Source organism: Papaver somniferum, chromosome 5 (assembly GCF_003573695.1).
Source record: "Papaver somniferum cultivar HN1 chromosome 5, ASM357369v1, whole genome shotgun sequence".
NCBI classification, from domain to species: domain Eukaryota; kingdom Viridiplantae; phylum Streptophyta; class Magnoliopsida; order Ranunculales; family Papaveraceae; genus Papaver; species Papaver somniferum.
This window is the reverse complement of record NC_039362.1, coordinates 96,166,312-96,191,429: the sequence shown is the minus strand read 5'-3', so window position 1 is coordinate 96,191,429 and position 25,118 is coordinate 96,166,312. Positions and strand designations below refer to the sequence as shown.

At 39.1% G+C, this 25,118-nt stretch overlaps 1 protein-coding gene, 6 non-coding genes and 1 pseudogene across 7 annotated transcripts; 1 reads left to right on the top strand and 7 right to left on the bottom strand.

Moving 5' to 3' along the window:
• The first annotated feature begins 18,813 nt into the window (after positions 1 to 18,813).
• LOC113279356 (putative ubiquitin-conjugating enzyme E2 38) lies at positions 18,814 to 20,061 on the top strand. Its single transcript, XM_026528050.1, has one exon. It carries the CDS (start codon positions 18,814 to 18,816, stop codon positions 20,059 to 20,061), a length of 1,248 nt encoding a protein of 415 aa, XP_026383835.1.
• Positions 20,062 to 22,681: 2,620 nt separating this feature from the next.
• Positions 22,682 to 22,827, bottom strand: LOC113285067. The gene has a single exon (XR_003328575.1). It is a non-coding gene; the product is annotated as a small nucleolar RNA snoR135 (small nucleolar RNA).
• A 684-nt stretch (positions 22,828 to 23,511) lies between these two features.
• Positions 23,512 to 23,603, bottom strand: LOC113284998 (annotated as a pseudogene).
• A 297-nt stretch (positions 23,604 to 23,900) lies between these two features.
• LOC113284710 lies at positions 23,901 to 24,025 on the bottom strand. The gene has a single exon (XR_003328334.1). It is a non-coding gene; the product is annotated as a small nucleolar RNA SNORD14 (small nucleolar RNA).
• A 93-nt stretch (positions 24,026 to 24,118) lies between these two features.
• LOC113284910 lies at positions 24,119 to 24,227 on the bottom strand. The gene has a single exon (XR_003328436.1). It is a non-coding gene; the product is annotated as a small nucleolar RNA Z103 (small nucleolar RNA).
• Positions 24,228 to 24,388: 161 nt separating this feature from the next.
• On the bottom strand, positions 24,389 to 24,530 carry LOC113285062. The gene has a single exon (XR_003328570.1). It is a non-coding gene; the product is annotated as a small nucleolar RNA snoR134 (small nucleolar RNA).
• Positions 24,531 to 24,710: 180 nt separating this feature from the next.
• LOC113284995 lies at positions 24,711 to 24,822 on the bottom strand. Its single transcript, XR_003328515.1, has one exon. It is a non-coding gene; the product is annotated as a small nucleolar RNA Z152/R70/R12 (small nucleolar RNA).
• Positions 24,823 to 24,947: 125 nt separating this feature from the next.
• Positions 24,948 to 25,062, bottom strand: LOC113284920. The gene has a single exon (XR_003328447.1). It is a non-coding gene; the product is annotated as a small nucleolar RNA Z278 (small nucleolar RNA).
• Positions 25,063 to 25,118: the final 56 nt, after the last annotated feature.

Genomic DNA, 25,118 nt, shown 5'->3' with positions numbered 1-25,118 from the left:
AGTGCACAGATAGTGGACTAGAGACAACCCTACATGGACTTCATCCAGCATGAGCGCCTGCCGTCAAACAGACAGGAGGCGTTAAAAATTCAAAGAAAGTCTGGCCGGTTCTTCATAAGTGAATGCGTACTTTACAGGAAAAGTTTCGGAGGCAAGGTATTACGTTGTCTATCACTGGAAGAGGCGGAAACAGTCATGGCTACAACCCACGATGGCGAGCACCAGGGTATGCAGAAGCTCTTTCTGCACCTACACGAAGCAGGATATTACTGGCCCACAATGGAGTTCGACACCGCCGAACACGTAAAGAGATGTCAGCAATGTCAAAGTCACGGATCGATGATTCATGCCCAACATACTTGGTTGCACAGTGTCGTCACCCCATGGCCTTTCCATAGCTGGGGACTCGACATCATTGGGCAGATAAATCCAACCTCGTCCGGACGTCACAAGTATATCATCACCGCGACTGAATATTCTACCAAATGGGTTGAAGTTATACCACTCCGAGACTACTCGGGCGCAACAATTTCCGCGTTCATCAAAGAGCACATCATCTGTCGATTCGGGGCACCTATGATCATACGCTCGGATAATGACACTTCTTTCGTTAATCAGACTGTCATAGATTTGTTGGACCAGTATGGGATCAAGTTCCACACTTCGACTGTCTACTACCGGCAATGGAACGGACAGGCTGAGGCTACCAACAAAACGCTATTAAGAATATTAATCCCAACGGTATATGATCATCACAGAAGCTGACACGAACATCTACCACTTGCACTTTGGGCGTATCGTATCTCCAGAAGAAGTTCCACAGGCGCATCCCCTTATTCCCTGATGTATGGAGAGGATGTGATCCTACCAACGGAAATTGCAATACCATTCGCGCGCGTGGCTATGGCAAGTCTCACTACTCCGGATGATGTCAGTCCGTTTGCACACCTGGATACCTTAGAATAACGACGAGCCAGAGCTGAGCGATTAGCGGATAAGTACAGGCAGCGGACATCGAGATACTATAATCAAAAGGTAAAAGAATGAGTCTTCAACGTAAATGATGTAGTGATGAAAATCGCACCACACGTCCAACACAATGAGAAAGCAGGTAAATTCGCTGCTAACTGGCAAGGTCCCTACATGATAAGTGAGGCAGCGGAAAGTGGATATTATTACCTAAAGAAGATGAATGGCTCCCGCATCAATACCCCTTATCAATGGAAAATGGCTCAAAACTTACTATGCTTGAACGATCTAATGTACGTCGAATGGATGAAAATAATAAATATTATCTATATTATACCGCGCTATGAGTGATGATATACCCCGATTAAGAATGATTAATAGTCCAAGAAAGGGCTAGGCTCCGTGCATGGATTTATATGAAGTGCACCAATAGTCCAGGAAAGGGCTAGGCTCCGTGCATGGCTTTAGATGAAGTACACCAATAGTCCAAGAAAGGGCTAAGCTCCGTGCATGGCTTTAGATGAAGTGCACCAATAGTCCAAGAAAGGGCTAGACTCCGTGCATGGCTTTAGATGAAGTTCACCAATAGTCCAAGAAAGGTCTAGGCTACGTGCATGGCTTTAGATGAAGTGCACCAATAGTCCAAGAAAAGGCTAGGCTCCGTGCACGGCTTTAGATGAAGTGCACCAATAGTCCAAAAAAGGGATAGGCTCAGTACACGGCTTGAAACGAAGTGCACTAATAGTCCAAGAAAGGACTAAGACCGCGCATGATCTAGATAAAACGCTCCAATGGTCCAAGAAAGGACCAAAGATACTGATTAAATATTTTTCGTGGTTGTAGTAATGATGATAAGGGGTATCGTTCAAACTCGGACTTGTGAAGGTAATGGATTTTTAGATTTATAAAACATTATATACACAAAAATATTAACAATGGTGCAAGAGGTACTGGGGTTTAGGATTCCACCGAATTCATTTCTTAAGGTTCAAATAATGATTCTTTTAACAATTATAGCTCAGTAAATATATAAAATATATTGACTCTTATATTTGCCAAGATAAATTCTCCAAATATTAGATGTAAATGTTATGCATGAGGCATCAAATCATCTAAGCTAAGCATGCCGCATCAAATCAAATGACAACTAATTTTTTCAAATCATAATTTCAATTAAAATTAGTGCAAAAGTCATGAGAAGAATTAAATATAATTACCCAAGTGTGAAATAAGGCTTCCTCCATCACCCCAGTGTTGGGGTTTAGCTCATCATGGTGTAATTCATCTCAAAATATATTATTATTGCTCCAAAGTTGATTACAAATGAGTAAACAATGCAACAGAGAAATCGCAACAGCAGTTCCTGTTGCGAAGACGATGTTGGACTGATACAGAGAAACAAATGGTGACGGAAAATGAAGTTCTGTGGCTGAATATGCTGTTGCAAATCGGTTGAAGAAACTGTTGCGAAGATGAAGAAACTGTTGCGCATCGGATGAAGAACCGTGGCCGATTCCTTGTTCTTCAGACAGCAGCAGCAGCAGTTTCTCTGTCAATTTTTCTCTCAATTCCTGTGGAGTCTACACTCCTCCTATAGACCCCAAACTCTCGACAGCCTCTCTAGTACTCCCAGGGAACATATTTATACACCTACAGCTCGTTGAATCTCCCTCAATTACTCCATATAATCTTCATTACTCGGTGTTTAAAGAAAATATTTTCCGAATATTTTCTTCCCTGAAATGATTCTCCACGCGTAAACAGCCTCTGATACTCCCTTATTTAGCTTCTACACGGTCCAAAAGTGTGCTAGAGTCCTCCATGCATCATCATAACACGTCCGAATCCCTCAAAAAATCCTCTCAAACCCGTGACTGCCATGTTCTCTGATGATGACTTGTTTAGCAGATTCTAGCCAAATTCGATCGATTCTGACACACATACTGTATTCCTTAAGCTATATCACATCTTCCTACCAATTTTTAGCCATTGAATCGCACCACAACACCTTCATTTTGTTGATTGAAAATCTGCCAGAGAGAGAATATATTTTCCCGCCAAAAATGAAATTTGAATTATGAGAAGAAAAGTGTCCTCCCCTAATCCTGTACGGGTGTCCCTTTAGCAATTGGGGTGGAAATAGTAATTTTGGGGTGGAAATAGTAATTTTTCTGGGTTCCTCCGGTACATTTCTGGGACGCTTCCGGTGCATTTCTGGGGTGCCTTTAGTACTTTTCTCCGGGGTGTAAATCATCACTTTTTTGAGCTCATTTCGCCGCAAAGGCTTATTTCTCTAAAAACATCTACAAAAAACAAAATAACACAATAAGTACTTAATCGAGTCTAACAATACAGAATATTGAGAACAAAATAGACACATAAATGCGTCTATCAAATACCCCCAAACTTATTATTTGCTAGTCCTCGAGCAAAATTTATTCTTGAAAAGTGACCGAGTTAATCTCGGGTGGGTTTATCAGAGGTGTACCCACAAAAACCAATACTCCAGACCCTAGCTATCTACGCAGAACCTTGGAAAGCACTAAGAACCTCCTTGGTTGGCATACAATTATTGACTCTAAGAGGAAGAACCCTGATGCGAAATTCCAATTGGTGTACACGAGTTTGCACTCAAGCATACTAAAATTCATATAAGTGACAGAGCTCTACTAAGATAGTTTCACGATGGACATCATACTCGGAGTCAGACTAATCACATGAAAAGATTAAGAAGATGGAAAAAGAAAAATGTAGATGGTTGAAAAGTGAACGGTGTTTCCCATATCTGTCTGAAGGCCTCTGCCAAGATGAACCTAACCTAAATGACTGAGATACCGGTCTGACTAATATTAACACACTGGCATATACAAGGGAACCAGTGGTCAATAACTTAAATTTAGATCAACAAACTGGCAAATACAAGGGAACCAGCAGTTGACTACACATAACAATAACCATTTTTTTTTTTTTTTTTTTTTTTTTTAACTTAACGGCATGAATAGATCTTTTGGATCCAAGCGCATGCTTCTTGTCAGCAGATTACACGATAGTTCCCACGGGTCCTGCATTCCACGCTTGCTTAGGCGACGGAAACAGGGAGAACACACGCATATTGCTATCCAAGTGTTAATACTTATTCCGATTGGTCTAACTGGTCCGGTCTATTTTTTTTTTTTTTTTTTTTTTTTGAAAAGGTAACTCAGTCACTCTATTTCACCCTAGCAAAGGTAACAACTTGAATCGTGTGCCCCACCAAATCACTTGAAATAAAAGAAAACTAAAAATAGAAAGTGAAAAGGACTCGACGAGATATGGCGAAACTATCATGTTATTTCTAACACCTGAGCTCTGTGCTTTTATGAATAGACTCTATAGATGTTTCCATCTAGTCAGATTGGTCCCTCAACTCCTAAAACAAAAATGTTTCCATCCACTTAGATTGGTTAGTGCTATCCTTAATAGGCGTAAATTTCTAGGCTCTGGAGTTTATTTATTACGCAACTAAAAAGTTTCTCCCCATACCCCCAAACTTAAATCTAACATTGTCCTCAATGTTCTAAAGATAAAATTAAAAACATGAACAAGGAGAAACGGTTACTATTTGAAGTAAAAGATTTATTGAAGGATATTACCGTGTTGCGTGAGATTGGGTTACCTCCCAAGAAGTGCTAAGTTTAAAGTCTTCAGCCAGACTAAGAAAGGTTTAATCTCCTCGAATCATATAGCAATAGCCGAAATAATTGTGGGTTATCGAAACCAAATAGAGCTATCACAAGTAAAAGGAATCTGCAACAAGCCAAGAAAATGAACATGTACTGCATACCCTTATCTAGTTTCCTGATTAAGATACCTATGTCCCATTGTGGTTCAGGTTCAGGTTCTATGAAAGGATCTTGATAGAAAATTTTCATTGGATGCACTTCCTCATAGCTAAGATCCAACAGTTCAGGTTTAAAAGTCTGGAAAAACTCAATTAAAAATATAACAACCTGAATAAATGGGGATCCTTAAAGTCAATCAGATTTGACTTACACAGTTGACCACAAAGAGAGTGGTGGTCTTCCTTAAACAGATGTGTCGACCCTAATCTCCTAAAGTAATTAGGTTTAGTCTCAAAACTTAATAATTGACACATCTGAAATTTATATGTTCCCACAATTGGTAGAAAAGTATTTGGTGGGAAAACAAAGTCAATCTGGGTATCATATCCTGGGCAAACCACATCAACCAGAGGATGGGTTTCTAACGACTGAAATTCTTCCTGGACATCATGAGGTTCGGGAAAACGAGTATGAAGATAATCTTGTAAGATGGTTGAGGCATTGATGTCAAGTCCCAAGTAAGGGATCTTTCTAAGAGTTAAAGTACACGGAGAATGATGATTACCCCCAAACTTAGAGTCTTCAGTGTCTCTAGATAGACTGGTCACAACTTCCCTAATTTCTATGTCATCAGATTCTTGAAAATGGGCAATTGATTTTTCTAAGTTGTAATCTTGTGGGTGATTCTCAGGATAAACCGGTTCCTCTAAACCACCATCATATAAAGGATTATGAGAAAAAGTTTCTAGTAAAGGCTCATTAACTAAGGTGTTAATCATAGTTACTTCCTCCGATCCACTAATAAGTTCATCAAATAATGGATTGTCCAATACTATGTAGGCTAAAGGATCATGAACTACATCGTCTAAAAAGGTGGTATCCCTAATCAAATCCTCGTCCTTTTGAATAGGTGAATAATCATAAAAATTATTTGGATTTGAACTAGAAATAATATAATCACTATAAAGCTCAATTGGATTAATAGATTCCTGATCACTATGCCTACATATTTCAGATTCTTCATTACTACTATTCTCATCATCATCATCATTATAATAGCATGAAAATGATCGAACCTTATCAAAACAAGTAGTGTTACCAATTCTAACCTCGTCCTCTAAATTAGGCAAATATTCACTATTGATATCAAGGGTAGAATTAGAAACCCTATTTTGGAAATTTAGATTATTTCGAGCAGCATTAGCTAACTGTTCATTTTCTGCCTCTAAACGTGCTTTAATTTCACTGAGCGTAACACTTATATGTTCACAAGTCTCATTGAATATCTTACACCGTTGTGTACTCTCTTCTCTTGAACTATCTGCACGTTCATACTCCCTTCGAATTTGTTGGTAGGTTTCTTCTAGAGATTGAACAGGTTTATAAATGTCATAATCAGGACTAGTTTTTAAGTAATTTTCCAAAAACGCATGACTAGTACTATAATATTCCTGATTTTCTTGCTCGTAAGACCAATTCGTGTGTGGATAGTAATTGGGCTCACTATGGTATGAACCATAACCTTGAAAAGGTTGGCGTTCCCAACTACTATTCCCACCATGGTCATAAAACTGATGATTTCCATATTCAAATTCAGGTCGATACTCATTGTATTGGCTTCTATCATACCAGTTCGACATTCTTAATTGCAAGGGAATTCTACACAACCACAAACAAGGACGACTCGACTCCACCAAAACAAACCTAAAGATTTCTAGCAAACAAAAAGCATGATGGCTCCACTTAGATTGTTTCTAGACCAGCTTCTATCTTTCGAAAGAGAATTCGTTGCAGTTTGAGCAAACCCCTCTGGAATCAATCCGAGTCAAAGTAAGTTGAATTGAGGCGAGGGAAGCTCAGTGGAGCTTTGATACCCAAGGCCTCACCGCTATCACAAGGCGGCGCAGTCACGCATTCAACTCACAGAAACCATCATGAACTTTGGAGTGTGCTTAAAGAGCAACCAATATTTTTCGAACGAGTTTCCTATTAAGCTCGTTACCCTATCGGTCTCGTTCTATTCCAAATTTTAAGCTTGGGTTCGCGTTAGGTTTCGTTTTCCTAAGGCGGGCAAGAAGGGAGCGGTGATGAAATCCGAACCCTTATCTTGTTGTCCAGGCCTTGCCCTTTACTAGGAATTTAAAACAGTCCAAATTCGTCCTCAATCAATGAATCACCTTAAGGAATACAGTAACTCGCTTACAGGAGATTCGCGAGTGTTTCGATGGACTTACCTCCCGTACCAGACGGGCGATGAACCGTTGTCGTCGACTCGGGCCACGACTCCTATGCCGTGTGCGAACCCGAGGGGCCGAGACGATATAGTAATCGTCGTCCTTCCCTGCACACAGTTTATATAAATTTTTTTTTTTAATTTATAACCCTTCCGTAGGGTTTTAAAAAAATAAAGTCCAATTGTTTAAAGTCCAAAGTCCAAAATAAATAAATAAATAAAAATTACAGTTTTCCTCACACACTCTAAAAAAAATTAAAAATTAAATCCTAAAATTGTCCTTTTTTTCTTGTCTTTTCGCTTTTCGCTTTAAGCTTTTTCCTCACCAAGTCCTTAGTGCTCCACTTCGAACCTGTAAATCAAAGACAAAAAGACAAAGTAAAAAGGAACAAATAATTAAAAAAAAAAAAAAAAAAAAAAAATAAACCTAAAATTCTACCTAAGCACAAATCCGCGTCGGCGGCGCCAAAATGATTAAAGATTTAATGTGGGTTGTAGTTGTAGTGGTAAGGGGTATCGTTCAAACTCGGACTTATGAAGGTGAAGGATTTTTAGATTTATAAAAATTATATACACAAAAATATTAACAATGGTGCAAGAGGTACTGGGGTTTAGGATTCCACCGAATTCATTTCTTAAGGTTCAAATAATGATTCTTTTAACAATTATAGCTCAGTAAATATATAAAATATATTGACTCTTATATTTGCCAAGATAAATTCTCCAAATATTAGATGTAAATGTTATGCATGAGGCATCAAATCATCTAAGCTAAGCATGCCGCATCAAATCAAATGACAACTAATTTTTTCAAATCATAATTTCAATTAAAATTAGTGCAAAAGTCATGAGAAGAATTAAATATAATTACCAAAGTGTGAAATAAGGCTTCCTCCATCACCCCAGTGTTGGGGTTTAGCTCATCATGGTGTAATTCATCTCAAAATATATTATTATTGCTCCAAAGTTGATTACAAATGAGTAAACAATGCAACAGAGAAATCGCAACAGCAGTTCCTGTTGCGAAGACGATGTTGGACTGATACAGAGAAACAAATGGTGACGGAAAATGAAGTTCTGTGGCTGAATATGCTGTTGCAAATCGGTTGAAGAAACTGTTGCGAAGATGAAGAAACTGTTGCGCATCGGATGAAGAAACCGTGGCCGATTCCTTGTTCTTCAGACAGCAGCAGCAGCAGTTTCTCTGTCAATTTTTCTCTCAATTCCTGTGGAGTCTACACTCCTCCTATAGACCCCAAACTCTCGAAAGCCTCTCTAGTACTCCCAGGGAACATATTTATACACCTACAGCTCGTTGAATCTCCCTCAATTACTCCATATAATCTTCATTACTCGGTGTTTAAAGAAAATATTTTCCGAATATTTTCTTCCCTGAAATGATTCTCCACGCGTAAACAGCCTCTGATACTCCCTTATTTAGCTTCTACACGGTCCAAAAGTGTGCTAGAGTCCTCCATGCATCATCATAACACGTCCGAATCCCTCAAAAAATCCTCTCAAACCCGTGACTGCCATGTTCTCTGATGATGACTTGTTTAGCAGATTCTAGCCAAATTCGATCGATTCTGACACACATACTGTATTCCTTAAGCTATATCACATCTTTCTACCAATTTTTAGCCATTGAATCGCACCACAACACCTTCATTTTGTTGATTGAAAATCTGCCAGAGAGAGAATATATTTTCCCGCCAAAAATGAAATTTGAATTATGAGAAGAAGAGTGTCCTCCCCCTAATCCTGTACGGGTGTCCCTTTAGCAATTGGGGTGGAAATAGTAATTTTGGGGTGGAAATAGTAATTTTTCTGGGTTCCTCCGGTACATTTCTGGGACGCTTCCGGTGCATTTCTGGGGTGCCTTTAGTACTTTTCTCCGGGGTGTAAATCATCACTTTTTTGAGCTCATTTCGCCGCAAAGGCTTATTTCTCTAAAAACATCTACAAAAACACAAAATAACACAATAAGTACTTAATCGAGTCTAACAATACAGAATATTGAGAACAAAATAGACACATAAATGCGTCTATCAGATACGCCTACAACTCGATGAGATGCGCGGACAAACACATTAAAAGACATGATAAAATTGACAAGCCAATCAAGTAGAATATGCAGAATTCATTGATTGAGACAACAAAACAACACAGAATTTTATAATGAGAACTTTCTTAAAAGAAAAACTTCCACACACCCAAGACAAGGAAAGCGTAAAAAAAGGGGGGGATGAAAAACGCAGTAAAATAAGTTAAATGAACGAAGAAAGAACTGAGCTCGCGCGCCTCAATCGAACGCGAGCAATGGCCAGGATATCTTCCATGTGTTCCATCCGACCACGAGCATCTATAAATGCCTCAAGAGCCTCATCAGCGTCCATCACATTTCTTATCGAGGGGTCAATCCGACTGGTGCTCAGTCGGTCCGCGTAAAGATCCATAGCTTGAAAATATCGCACTTGGCTGACTCCAAACACCCCCTCACACTCTTGTACAAGTCGAGTGTTACCAGTGACAATAGCCTGTAATAGTTCTACCTTTCGTTTCCTTAGAGACAAACGTAACTCATTCACTGACTCTTCCATTAAAACTTGAACAAGAACAAGACCATAATCTTTTTTTACAAAACTAAGTTATATACCAAAAAAAAGGGGGGGGGGGGTAACTTTCAAGTCGACTCACAGCAATTAACGTGCGGCAATGAGCAATTTCTTGGTCCACATCTTGCATCATCACAAGCGCCTCTTCACTCTAAGTGGTGGCTACAGCTAAAGCTACTCCAAGATCGCCCAGCACTTGCTTCACCTCGAATAAAATCCGATCAGATGCGTTACCTTGATGAGCTATTTGGGAAGTCTCCTCTTGCTCCTCCAGCACTCTGCGAGCATGCCCTTGTACAACTAACCTTTGAGTCCGCAAAGCTCTCAATTCACTCCTCAACACCAACAGTCGTGCCAGTTCCACTGGCTTAAGCAAAGGATACATCAAGGCACGTATCATACATAAAGACAAAGCATAACCATGCATGCGGCGACTGGGAAGATGAGCGGCGTCAACATTATAATCCGCAATAGCCTGATCAATGTCTAACAAAGCACGATTTATGTCTCGTAATAACTGATCAACTGCATGTCGGGCGGAAGCAGCATCATCCAAGGCACTCTGCACTTCAAAAGAAACTGGTCCGGACGACTGAATTTCCAGAGCTTTTAAAAATGCCTCATATCGTTGGACAAACTGAGCGCGTGCCTCCGCACGACCCGCCAGCCTCCTCTATCTGATTAATTCTATCTCAGCTCTCACAAGCCGTAAGCAGTCTAGTTCAGAACCTCTCCTAAAAGGGGATATCAATGTTGGCACAGAAACTAGAGCTAACGCATAACCATGTAAGCGCTCAGCCATATGAAACTTAGTGAAAATACAATAAGCAGAATTAGAAAATAAAACATCATACCAACACTAAAAGTCTATTTATAAGAAATTTGTACAATGATGCATTTATTATTACTTCATCACTACCGTCATAACTACCCAAAAAAAAATCATGGTAATACATGTAATGCTAATCGAACTTCAGATAAAGCGGCCTCAATAGACCTCACGCTACGATACGCCTCAACACAACGAAAATGGGTAAGCATGTGTTGCTCACGACAATAACCACGATGCTCGAGAAGTGATAAATCAGGAAGACCGCCTTCACTCTGAATCCTCTTCACAAGGTGATCCGCAGCAGATAGTTGCTCATGCCAACTTGCATTGTCAACTTCAAAATTATCTCGAGCAAGGCACATCACGCGGAGAAGATGACTTAGACACTTCATCTCAAGAACCAATCTAACGCGATCAGCCATAACTCGGATAAATGGACAAGAGAAGAAAGCTTTAACAATGTTTCAGTAATTAACTACAACAAAATCATATACAATCCAAATAACACGATAATCAAGATAATACTTATTGCCAAAAAAAAGGAAAATAATATTTATATAACTCGAAGAAAGAAAAGGGGGGGGGGACTCCTTAAGATAACGAAGAAGAGCCGGCAACAAGAGAACGGCAGTGGGAAATGTCTTCGTCCAAGTCTTGTATCATCAACTGAGCTTCCCCGTATTGAGTAGTAGAGTCAGTAAAAGTGCTACGCATTTCTTCCAACACTTGATGAACTTCACGCATGACTTCACTAGAAGCACCAGCTTGCTGAGCTATGACCAACATTTCCATATGCTCATTATATTCTTCCGGGTTTTATCCAAAACCATCAGGCGAGTGGTCTGCAACATACCAACTTCATATTTCAAAACTAGCAAACGTGCTAACTCCGCCTTCATATCAGTAGGATGGATAAGAACAGATACACCACACAAAGTTAAAGTGCATCCGCGAAGGTTTGGACCCGCTTGTTGAGAAATGAAATCATAGCAGTCGACTACTGCATGTTCAATATCCGTCGTCATAATTAGCGCCTCCTGAAACAAGTATTCAGCTTTATTTCGAGCAGCTATAGCGTCATCCAAGGCACGTTGAACGGATGAAGTGATACGTCCAGACATCTGTACATCTCGGACCATCGAATAAGTCTCATGCTTCTCGTCGAAAAGCGTACGAGTAGTCACCCTGTTTACCATCCTGACCTCCCTAAGTATCTCCACTTCAGCCTTTACCAATAGTATACGAGTCAGCTCATGACTCTTTTCGTAAGGAACAACCAGCGTCGGCACCGGAGCTAGGGCCAAAGTATACCCATGAAGACGACGAGCCATCAGCTGCAGAAATATAGCTAGCAACCAAAGAATGAACAAACAACGAAAATATATATGAAGAACGTCAAACTTATTCACTCATACTTATAGGAAAACACAGTGAACAACATATTCAGCGACATCCAACCATAATAATAAATATAGTCAAACCAGAAAATGCATATCCCATAAAGAAAAACAAACCATAAATTCCTCAACAAAGAGATAAATTGTTTCAAACCCACTAACAGATAAATAAATTGTTTAGGAACCATCATTAGAAAATATCTAGAGCCACCAAGTCGGCCTTATTCCTGGTTAAGCGCACATTGACCTCCTCAGCAGCATCCCGAGCGGCTTTCAACTCCTGGGTAATACGGCCCATGTCCGCCATAAGCTGGTCCTAAGCCTCCTTCTTTGCGTTCGCGACGATGAGCAGCCGCTGATACTCCCGCTCCAATCCTTCATTGATTTTAAAACCACTAGAAAACATTACATGATCAAATTTTTCATGTCATTGTTTAGGTGTTTGTTTCAATCCATACAAAGATTTTTTCAGTTTACAAAATTTCTTTTCACAACCTTTCACTACAAAGCCCTCAGGTTGTTCCATGTAAATTTCTTCATCTAATTCACCATTTAGAAAAGTTGTCTTTACATCCATTTAATGTATCTCTAGGTTATGAACCGCAGCTATAGCAATTAACATCCTAATGGAAGTAATTCTTGTAACAGGTGAGTAAGTATCAAAGAAATATACACCTTGTTTTTGTTTATAGCCTTTAGCTAATAACCTAGCCTTGTATTTTTTTAAAGGTTCCATCTATGTTACGTTTCCTCTTGAAGACCCATTTACATCCTATGGCTTTACACCCTGGAGGTAAATCTACCATAACCCACGTATCATTCTCTTTGATGGATTCCATTTCACTAATAATATACTTTTTTCACCATGGAGCTTCAGAAGAAGTCATGGCTTCTCTATAAGTCTGAGGATCAGTCTCGGCTAGGCATGTTACGAAGTCAGATCAAAAGGAGGTTTTGGTTTCATCCCTTTTACTTCTCCTAGGCTCAATCTCTACTTCATATTCATATAAAGGTAAAGTCTGACTGGTTGAAGAGACATCTAGGGGATCAACACCTCTCTTACGAGAGTCAGATTTCAGTGGAAAACATTTTCAAAGAACACAGCATCCCTAGACTCCATAATAGTATTCATACCAATTTCAGAAATTTCAGAACTCACAACCATAAATCTATATGCAGTAGTATGCTCAGGATACCCTATGAAGACACAATCAACAGTTTTGGGTCTTATCTTGGTTGTCTTAGGAGGAGGGATGGCAACCTTAGCCAAACACCCCCACACTTTGAAGTATGCAAAAAAAGGTTGTCTATCTTTCCACAATTCATATGGAGTTTTATATGATCCTTTAAAGGGTACTCTATTCAGGATATAGCAAGCTGAAAGGATAGCTTTCCCCCACAAGTTCGAAGGTAATCCTGAGATAATTAACATGACATTCATCATATCCTTAAGGGTATAATTATTTTTACGTTCAGCTATACCATTAGACTGAGGGGTAACCTCGTGTATTATGCTATGTTCTACACAAAAATATCCTATATGAATTTTGTATTCACCACCACGGTCAGACCTAATTTTTTTAATGGTAGCATTCAATTGGTTTTTAACTTCTAGTTTATACATATTAAAGGCTTCTAAGGCATTATCCTTACCTCTAAGAAAATAAATATGACAATACCTCGTACAGTCATCTATAAAAGTAACAAACCATTTCTTACCACCTCTAGTTTGAACTGATTTCAAGTCAGCTAGGTCTGAGTGAATTAATTCTAAGGGTTTATAATTTCTATGAACATTTTTGCTAAAAGGTCTTCTAGCAAACTTTGATTCTACGCATATCTCACATTTGTGTTCCTTTTCCAACTAAATTTGGGTATGCAGCCTAAATTAGCCAGTTTATGCATTGACTTATAATTTACATGTCCAAGTCTACCATGCCAAACATTAAAAGACACACAAACATAAGCAGAAGAATCAATCTTATTCATTGTAGCAGAGTTTACATTAAGCTTATATAGACCCTCAGTCTTATAAACCTGACCTACATAATCCTTACTCTTGGTGAAAACACATTTCCCGGATTCTATTTTACAATTTAAAAACCCTTATCATCTAAAATACCACAAGAAACAAGATTTTTTCAGATGTCCAGAACTCGAAGAACTTCATTCAATGTGAGAGTCTTGCCAGAAGTGAGCTTGAGCCCAACTTTGCCTTTCCTACAACCGCAGCTGCAGATGAGTTATCCATATAGAGTTTCTCGCCTTCCCCTACCTTATTATAGGAGGTGAACATATCTCTGCTTCCACACACATGTTTGGTAGCCCAGAGTCTACCCACCAATCTCTCACATTGGTTACCAAATTTACTTCAGACACCATACCAAAAAATTCATCCTTGTTGTTTTCAACCAAATTAGCATTATTTTTCTTTTTAAGGTCCTTACGGTTTCTACAGTGAACCTACATATGGCCAGTACCTCCACAAGCATAACAAGCACCCTTAATTTTATTAGATTTAGGTTTCTGAAACATACCTTTCTTGTGAGAAGCATTCTTGGAGTTGTTTCGGTTCTTCTCACCTTTTTAGCATTGGAAAATTTATGTTCAATCATATGAGCTTTGATAGACATGTCCCTTGAAAAGACACAATTTTGTCCTTGGAGCACAACAATTCTTCTACTTGAATCTTTTTACCCAAATCAACCATAGTGACTTCACCAGTCTCATGTCTCAGTTTCTTCTTGTACTCAGACCAGGAAGAAAGCAATTTCTCAATGATAACAGACACTTAAAAAGTTTCATTAATCACACTTGTCATTGAAGGAGAGTTGTGATCTATAGATCACCCTTTATATTATACCGGCAAAGATCACAGACAACAAGTATTTAGATCATTGTTTTTAAGAACGATCCATTATATGTTTTTGTTGTAGTGATCTGAATCCGTCATGAGCAATGTTTAAAACACTAACACCAGTCAGACGGTAAGAATTTAAGATTTTCAATCAGTTCTTTTTCCTTCGTAAATAACACCCGTGATACTTAAAAAAAAAACTGCAAAAAGGCACGCCTAGTCAATACATGCACTTCTAGATCGCGCAGACAAAATGGGTGAAGCTATAATAAAGTAGAGCTCTTGCTCAGAATTCTGTACCTTACTGATCCTGCTGAAGCATAAAGTAAGCCGTATCATGCAAATACATTGACCCCCGAAAAACCAAATTTGTTTCCTACTGACAAAACCCCTAGGTGAACAAACTAGTGATAAGAAAAAACAGGTCATATTATTTCTACCAAATAAAAACCGTTTCAAATAAAACTGGGAAAAAAACCCCAAGTCAAATAATAATGAGTAAATTTAGTTTTTGTTATTTTAAAAAAAGCCAAACATGCCCTTTTGACCTTTTCTTATTCTTCTTCTCCTCTGATTTCTTTTTTCTTCTTTCTTCCGTCTCCTTCTCCCACCACCATCATCACCAGCAGCAACAATGGATCTCCACGAACACCAACAATAATTTTATTCTCCCCCGACACACCACTACACGTCCGTATCTCACCACTACCACCACCCTCCTCCGCCTCCTTCAATTCCTTCACCACCAACACCATTTCCACCACCGTAAACATCACCATCCCCAACTCCTCTTCACGTCACATCAACCATAATCAAAACCCTAACCATAGTTTCATTTTAAAAATCAGAAGGAAACACAGGTGGATCTGGTGATGTTTTGATGATTCTGTAAGATCGGATGAAGAAATTGGTGAAATTAGGGTTGCAACTGTAATTACAATTGAAGAACAAGAAGAACATATATGGGTTGGTGACGAATTGATTCTGCTGCTGATGAGTACAATTGAAGCAGGAGAAAATTGAAGATGAAATTGAGTCCGATCTTGAGAGAGGATGGAAGGAACTATTGAGTTCTGAACCGAGAAATTCAAGGGATTGAGAAGATGTTTCTGTTGCTGTGGATATCAGAGAAGAAATCAGAAAATGAAAAGGAGAAAATGGGTTTGTTAAAGATGGGTATTCGATTCGAAGAGTTTGTGAATATTTAGAAGATGGGTTTAACTTGGATTTGATTTCCAGTTGAACAAGGGAAGTTTTGGTTCGATTCAGAGAAGATGGGGTCGTATTAGGGTTTCCTTGAACTGAGATTTGAAACTGGAAATGCTGCAATTGAGAAGAATTGTAGATGGGTTTGATTTGTTTATGCTGTTTCTTTTGAGAACAATACATGGAGATAGCAGCGGCGACAGTAAGCTGAAGATAATGTTGCTAATGATGGCGGAGACTGAAGCTAGAAACTGAGATGGAGTGATGGTTATGAGCTACAGGGAATAGAAGGTTTGCAAATTGTGTAACTGATGCTTAACTGAAGTAGTTGAATGAATGAAGTCACAGATGAACTGGAGTTACTGATGGAACTGCAAGAAGGAGGAGTTGTGCTTTGAAAGGCCTGAACCTAGATGTATGTTAGGATAGGTAAAAATTACAGGATCTAATGGGTTTTGAACTGCAAAGAGAACTGCAGCTGAAATGAACCAGTGATGTTACAGAGATGATGGTTGGGCATATAACAAGAATTGGCAGATGATGGTGGTGTTGAATCTGTGACTGAGGTGGGGCAGTTGTGAAGTTGCAGGTACAGCTCAAGGAGGAGATGTTATGCTTGCATTTAACTGGATATGTTCGATGCTCAAGTGCAGGCAGTTGGAGTTGCTGCTACAGGTGGTTGAATTGAAACTGAAGTTGTTGCTGATGGAGTTTGAAATGGAGGTAGTGCTACATTAGACGAGCAGTCGAACTGAATTAAAGAAGTGTGGTTGCATAATGGATGTAATGGAAGTTAGTATGTGCAGAATTTGGAGGACGGGATAGTCTGTCATGTTGTTGTTGTTTAGAAGGGATTGCGAGATAGAAAGAAGTGCAGGCCTGAAGTTCAATTGCAGTTTCTGGTGGAGAGTTTAATGGAAGCATCGCAGGTGGTTTTGTTTGTGGAAGGAGATGTAAAGTTGCAAGAATTGAACTACAGGACCTGGCTGCAGTTGCAATGGAACTGGAGTTGGTGACTGTTGCAGAAGCTACAACTATGGAGTAATGGTTTCAGTCAGTTGAGTTAACTGAAGCTGTAATGAGTGGAACTTGTGTGTTTGCAGTGAAGCCAAGGATGAGATTGAAGTGAATCTGTAGTTGCAGGTGCAATGAAGTGCTGCAATAAAATGAGGAATTGCCTGTAAACCTAGATGGAAAGAGGTACCAGGTGAAGCTGAGTAATGGGTCTTGAGACATAACTGGTGGTATTGCTGTTGAAGCGCAGAAAAATGTCTGAATTGCAGATGATAGACTAGAAGGGAAGTATGGTTTGAGCTTCAAGGGTTGGATGCAGTTAGCTGGAGCAGTTGTGCAATACATAGTGGATGCAATGTATCGAGCTGTAATAGATTCTTGAATTGAACAAGATGCAGATGGGAGATACCACTATTGCCGAGAGAAAAAGAAGTTGCATGAACTGAAATGGTTTCATCTTATAATTCTGGATTGGATTATAGAGAAAAATGATGGCTAGAATTAAAATGGGAAGCAATTGAAGGTGGTGAATTGGATTGTGGAGCTGAGTAGAGTCATCTAGGAGATGTTGCTGCCGCCGCTTTCAGATTGGCAGTGTGAAAGTGTAGCTGCTGGTATTGTTGATATACCAGGTGAAGCTGAGTAATGGGTATTGAGACATAACTGGTGGTATTGCTGTTGAAGCGCAGAAACCAATTATGGTTTCATCTTATTTATGATGAAACCAAAATCGGTTTCATCGTATTTCAACAATGTATTTCTATCCATGAAGATGTATAATACCTCTTAAAAAATTTCTTGCAGGTGATTTCTCACGAAACCAAGATGAAACCAAAATCGGTTTCATCGTATTTATGATGAAACCAAAATCGGTTTCATCGTATTTTTGGGAGGTGGTGGTGGTGGGCGGTCGTGGTGCTGGTTTTGGTCGGCGGTGGTCGACAGTGGTGGTGCTGGATGGTAGGGTGGCTGGTATTGGTGGTGCAATTACGTAGTATCGGTGGTGGTGGTGGTGGTGGTGGTCGGAGGTGGTGGCGGTGGTGGTCGACAATGGTGGTGCTGGATGGTAGGGTGGCTGGCAGTGGTGGTGCAATTGCGCAGTATCGGTGGCGGCGGCGGGCGGTGGCGGCGGAGCGGTGGTGGTCGGTGGCGGAGCGGTGGTGGTCGGTGGCGGCGGTGGTGGTCGGCGGTGGTCAATGGTGGCGGCGGCGGGCGACGGTGGTAGTCGGTGGTGGCGTCGGTGGTGGTCGGTGGCGTCGGTGGTGGTCGGCGGCGGTCGACGGCGGGCGGCGGCGGCGGGAGCGGTGGTGGTCGGTGGTGGCGGCGGCGGCGGTAGTGGTCAGTGGCGGCGGCGGAGGTGGTGGTCGGAGGTTGCGGCGGTGGTCGGTGGCGGCGGTGGCGGAAGGTGGCGTTGGCGGTGGTCGGAGGTGATGGCGGCGGTGGTCGGAAGTGGTGGCGGTGGTTATCGGTGGCGGCGGTGCTTATTGGTGGTTGTTTATTTCTTGTTGGGGGAGACAATATAATAAAAATTCAAGTGTGGTTGATTTTTGTTTTTGTTGGGGTGATTTAAACTAGAAGGGTAATATAGACAGTTTATATTAAATGGGGTTTTTGTGAACAATTTGTTTTGTTGGAGTTTTTATATATGGATAGTGACATTTTTGGGTTATAAGTCGGGGACCGATTCTAAATAATAGGAAACAAATATATCAAACCAGAGGTTTCGTAAGTAATAGAAGTTCGATGCTGATTCTAAGTACTTTTCCTAATAGAAAAGACTACTTTCCGAGTGCTATAAATATATCAAACAAGACAATTATTAGCTAGATTAACTACAAACATACTTTTGAAAAGCTTATAAACACTTGCATGGATATTTTTGACGTGGAGAGTTTTGACGACAATATTTTTGACAAGAAGGAAGAAGATCAAGGTATTCAAAACAAGGGAGATGAAGATTTGCAAAAGAGATTAAAAAGAGACGAAGAAGAATATTTGAAGCATAAGAACAAATTTAATCAGTTTGCAGTTATCTTCAACGATGACCTCTTTGTGCATGGCGATGAGGTTAATGCGAAACCCGGTGAAGAAGATATTCGTACAAAGAAGATTATGGAAGATTGGAGAATGCTAAAGGAGGGTCTTCCTGGTACGATATTCGTTAGGGCTTACAAAGGCTGTAAGGATTTTATACAAGCAGTGATTGTTGGTGAACCAGGTACGCCTTTCCACGACGGCCTATTTTTCTTCAAAATAATTTTTCCTGCGAGCTACCCAAACGAACCACCGGATGTTACGTACCATTCTCACGGTTTGCAATTGCACCCTAAGTTGGGATGGGATGGGAAGGTTCGCTTAAGTCTTTTGAGAAAGAAAAAGTGGAATGCTGACTTGTCGAAATCTAACGTACTGAGAGTTTTGATGTCGATTCAAGAACGTATACTGAATTCGACGCCGTATTTTGCTAAGCCTAACAAAAGGATATTACCTAGGTGGATTTATAAGAAACAATCAGTGGCTTATAATCAAGGAACTTTTAGATTGAATTGCGAGACAATGCTGGAAATAATGCATAATCCACCCAAGGATTTTGAGTTCTTCGTGGCACAGCATTTCCGGGACCGTACCCATACCATTCTACGTGCATGTCTTGCATATATCGACGGAGAAAAGGTTGGTGGTCCTATCCAAGATGATGCTTCCTCTGTCTGCTCCACCATAAGTGATCAACATGATTCCTCTACCGTACCAGCTGACTATGATTCTTCGTCATCAGATGTTTCCTCTATTGGCTCGACCATAATATCGACACCTAAATCGAAGAGAGAAAGAAAAGTATCGTCAACTAAAGTGGTGGCATCTAAATCATCGTTACCTTCCAAAGTCGTCACCTTAAAATCGAAGAAGAATGCTCGAGGTGCTACAGATGATCTATTTGCGAGATTCAATCGAGCATTACCTTTTAAAGGCGTCACTTCAAATTCATCGTCACCTTCTAAAGTTGTCACCTCAAAATCGAAGAATTTTCGAGGTGTCACGGAAGATCTATATGCCAGATTTTTTCAAGAATTCAAAATGAATGGGTCTACTTTGGACTACTTCCTTGCTTCTTACTAGAGCTACGAGAAGCAGAGATTTGAAAGTTAAGAAGAATCAAGAGTAACTGCATGGCTGTGCATTATAGTTCTAGAGTTTCTTACATACCAGGAGTTTTGTTTGTCTAGTATTGGATATTCGGTTCATTTATGTTTTTTATTGATTTTTTATTTGTCTGGTATTGGTACATGTTCTTTTATTTTAATGTTTTTTTTCCGGTCTAAGCACATAAACCCCCTGCAATCGTTTTTTAAGGTTGTGAATGACAGGAATTCTATACTTTCACCCATATAACTAATCAACATGACTAAAATCCAAATCATGTTTAAACATATTTGCAATTGCAATGTCTATTCAGTGTAACCGTAGTTTCTTCAATAAATAAATAAACAAATAAATAAACAGACAAACAACACTCAAATGTATAGAAAACTGAAACAGGACAAATGAAATCAAAAGAAAACAGAATAAGTATGTTTTTCCCTACTCGCAGTCAACCATCCTGCCGCTATGTTGTTTTCGAGAAAGGGTATCAGGTCATCAGAACAATCAGTTTTGATAGTTTTAGCTTCTTTAGGAATGAAGGTTTCCAGAGAAACAGTGTTCTCCACTTGAGCGTGCAGCTGATAAACATTATCATCATCACCAATATAACGCTCTAGGTCTTCGTTCATCTTTGTTTGAAAAAAATACTAGGATAGGTGCGGGATCATTCCACCAACTTGAGATGCTTTTCTTGCACATTGTAGAATATAAGACGTTCCCCATTAAACCAATACAATAACACCTTATCAGAGAAAGTCAACATGCGCATAGGAGGAGGCATAGCATCAGAAGTGTTAAAGTACCGACAGAGGGGAGTTGGTAGTAAACCTTCCTGAACCATAATCTGAACACAGAAAGTTTCCTCCCTGGTCCATACTTGCATGACCTTGTCCTTCAATATATACATATCAACCTTGTAACAACAACAACAAACACCAGTCTGATAATTACAACGATGGCCACAATGATAAATACTGTTGGGCATCCTCTCGGAACGTGCAGTACAAGGGTATCCTTTAAACTCCAGAAGATGATCAACTATTAAATCTTGACCCTCACGTGTCGCTGTTGTCGGAGTACATTCAGTCGGGAGACGAATGAAGCGAATCTTCTCGAGTGAGAGCAACATTTCAATCTCATCATCATTATTAGCAACTTTATTCTTGGTCCTCCAATAAAGATCACCCCCGCAAAAGGTGGCTTGTCTATATAGAGTTCTCGAGACTCTAGTGACCATTCGGCTAGGAAAAGGAGAAGAACCCGGTGGTGGTAAGATATCAAGAATACTAGTAATTATCTTTCTCCATGACATGGTTCCCAGTGTAATAACCATGCAAAAAAACTCGTTGTTGGCTTTTGAAGCAAAAATAATGACAGCCTTGTATACTTTTGATAATGAATCATAACCAAACCATGATACAAGTGTATGTATGATACCATAAGTATATGAGAGGACAAGTGAATCACCCTGATCGGGTTAAGGATAGTTATGTAACAATAAGTGTCAGCAGGTTTACCGACTAGCTTTATACAAGGTAAACCATTGCAAAAGCCTACTAATTCATATATACGCCTCGGGTTATTTTGACCTGAGATAAGTCTGATAACAACCTTTTCTCGTTCTAATAGACTGAACCAGTAATTACTTCTATACCGCCTCTCAATAGATTAAGTATATTAAAGACTAGAAATTGTTTATTTTTGTTTTGAATGTAATGAATAGCTGAAAATCTAGAATCTTTAAGGATTGAATTGTACCATAACTTACTGACGCAACAGCAAGCACCTAGAGTCCGGGCTGGTAATCTGGTCAGAATGCTTTCAATCACCAATTCCTCGGGAAGACAACCAACTGTTCCTCTTTCCATCCCGTTCTGCTGCTCCTGCTTCTCCTCTTCACCTTGACCAATTTTTAGTTGAAATGATCCTTTCCCTCCATTAAAAAATGCAATGAAGGAATTCAAAATGGAGTGCTGCTGATTCAACAACTTGTTTCCCTTTTTCACAACTACTATTGATCAATCTTTTCTTCAAGTGTTATTTGTCAAGCTGTTTCCTTCTTCTTTTTCTCAAAGTCTCCTCCGTTAATCTACGATGTTTTGTTGCTCAGTATCATGGAGAACGGGAACGGGTCCTGGGAATAAGATAAAATGACTGCAAAGTAGTAGTCAAAACGAAACTTAAAAAGATAAAATGACTGCATTAGCAAAATGCCTCAGAAATATCCAATTTCATGTGAAATGCAATTTCCCCAAGGGGTTCTCCTGTAAACAGGGTCTCAGTTCCACTACATCTCAGGTGATTGGACAGAGTCATCATGAGCATTGGCGATAAACACATGTAAATACGAAAGTTATTATATAATGTATATATAACAGTGCTCAGACAGCCGAGGGTTTGTAATCAAATAGTAAGGTGAAGTGCCCCAATCAGAAACAACTCTAGTCCACAATAGTATCATCACTGAATTTTCAGGTCACTATAAATAGTACACACACATATCTCTGCATTTTAAAAATACCCCCAAAAACTATCAAAAAAAACAAAACCACAGTGAATAATAAAACTGAAAAACACAAGACCAAGGAAAAATTACAAATGTGGAGAAAATGATTGTTGATAAATCAATAGATTTATGATGAAACTCAACTGCCCACCTTCACCAAAAATCAGTTTCGCAGATAACTCTTTCGGATAAAATGCATTTAAAGCACAACTCCGATACACACATATCTCTGCATAATAAATTCATTAACTCTAAATTGTAATCAATAATACTAACTGAAAAAATAATCATTTGCAAACAGCAACCTTATCTTTGTAAGTGTGTTTCTTTGTAAGTTGATTGATTTGCCAAAAGCACCAATGATTCTCCCCCAAAGCGACCAAGTTGGCCTAGATTTTACATTGAAAATAACATGTCCACCACAGCGCTTCGAAAATAACCAGAAACAAAACAAAGTTATTAACTTGTTTGTTTCTGGTTATTTTCAAAGCACTATGGTGGACATGTCATTTTCGGTTTCATTACATTAATCAAGAACTGCATATAATCTTCAAGATGTTGGTCTTTCTACAAAGGATCCAAATGTAAAAGTTTACAAAAAACCCAACACAAGAGGATACAAACAGAAAGACCAAAAAGATTTTGCACAACTTTTGAGCTCATCAGGTCTTTTATGAAAATGTCACCTGTAAGCCTTCGAATGTGCTATCCGAAAAAACTAATTAGAATTAAAAGATTACACGAGGAAAATAAAGGAACAGATTTTTAATGGTCATGAGAGTATTATCTTTCAACCACATACAAAAATATTTGAGGTTTGGGGTTTATATCATAAATCTAAAATGTAAAATAGATGTGTGCTTTTTGCTTATCATGAACAAAATATAAATGAAACATAAAAAGGAATCTATAAAGATACTTGAGCTCAGTGGAAGGAGAAGTCGTTTTTGTTAAAGGCTCACGGCAAAGATTTTTAGGTACACTCCCGTGTGCTTCAACTCATAATTGAAAACTAATTTGATTCCTATTTTCACAATCCATTGAAAACTCATAAGAAAAAGATAATTTTGATGTAAGATTTAGGCTTAGTGTGTGTAACTTTACAATATCATTGATGAAATCTAACTTACACATCCGCTAACTACAAAATCTATCATCATATACGAAGTTTTTGTACAAAAAGTTGTCGTTGAAATGAAAAATATAAGCAAGAAATTATTTTCATGAAAACTGTCAAATGTAATTTACTCCATTATGATGGATCTGAAGATCAATAAGTTAAAAGTTACAAAAAAGAGTTTTATCAAAATGTTTCAGACATCCAAGGAAGGAATAAAGCAGCACTAGCTCTCAAGCCCTGCGAAAGGCGAAAGCTCTCAGTCGGCAACTGCGAATGTTCTTGAGAAACAAGCCTTAGATTTATCATCATAAACATTGAACAACAAATTCTATTCAACAGAACACAAATCACCATTTTCGAACTATCATAATGAACAACAAGTGTTTCATAATGCGAGGAGAAAAAAGATGGATCAGAGTACTGGCTTGGAAAACCTCCTCTGTTGAAAAAGAGATTTAAACAAAACGCACACTATAATCTTAGTCGATCAGCTGGGGAAAGGATCATCACTTCCATCTTATAAATCTCGTCAATAAAGCAAGTAATCAGGAAAACTAGGGAAAGGAAACCAATGCAGTCACCATGGGTAATTTAACTCTAACAATATTCATAACTTGCAAAAAACAACTATGATTCTGGTGAATTTCAGTCAAAACAAAGAAATTGTAAAACTGCAAAAATCTGGCCGTTATTTTGACACAAATAAGCTGTTAAAGAAACTAAGCAAACCTGCAACACTAAACAGCATAAATATAGCACGAGCATTGGGGCTTTTTTCATCATCGCATACTTCAGAGAAGCCCGGGGTGCAACATGCAGTTAACATAGCTTGGCATATGACCAAAGGAAAAGTATTATATTCCCTGAGCAAACTAAAGCACAATATCTGCCAGACGTTCAGTTCATTCTAAACTTAACAAACTAAATAAATAAATGTGTAATTAACGTCAATAAAATATAAATGAAACAGAAAAAAAAAGGAAATCTATCAAGATACTTGAAGCTCAGTGGAAGGAGAAGTCGTTTTTGTTAAAGGCTCACGGCAAAGACTATTTAGGTCTTTTCCACTGCCCTATACACACTCCCGTGTGCTTCAACTCATCATCGCATCAATATCAAGATTGATTCCTTTTTCACACGAGAAACAAGTAACACAAGTAACATCGAGTCACAAGTAACATCGAGTGAACAAAGCTTAAAAAATTGAAACCAAATTGAAAGGACAAACAATAAAATGCCTCAGCTAGATCCATTGATGTCATTTGAAATATAGCTTCGCCAAGGGGTTCTCCCTGTAAACAGGGTCTCAGTTCCACTTTACCTCAATTAATTGGATAATATCATCATCGGCTTCACAATTAATAGAATAGATGATGTGACATTATCAGTCTGTATTCAGTGAAAATA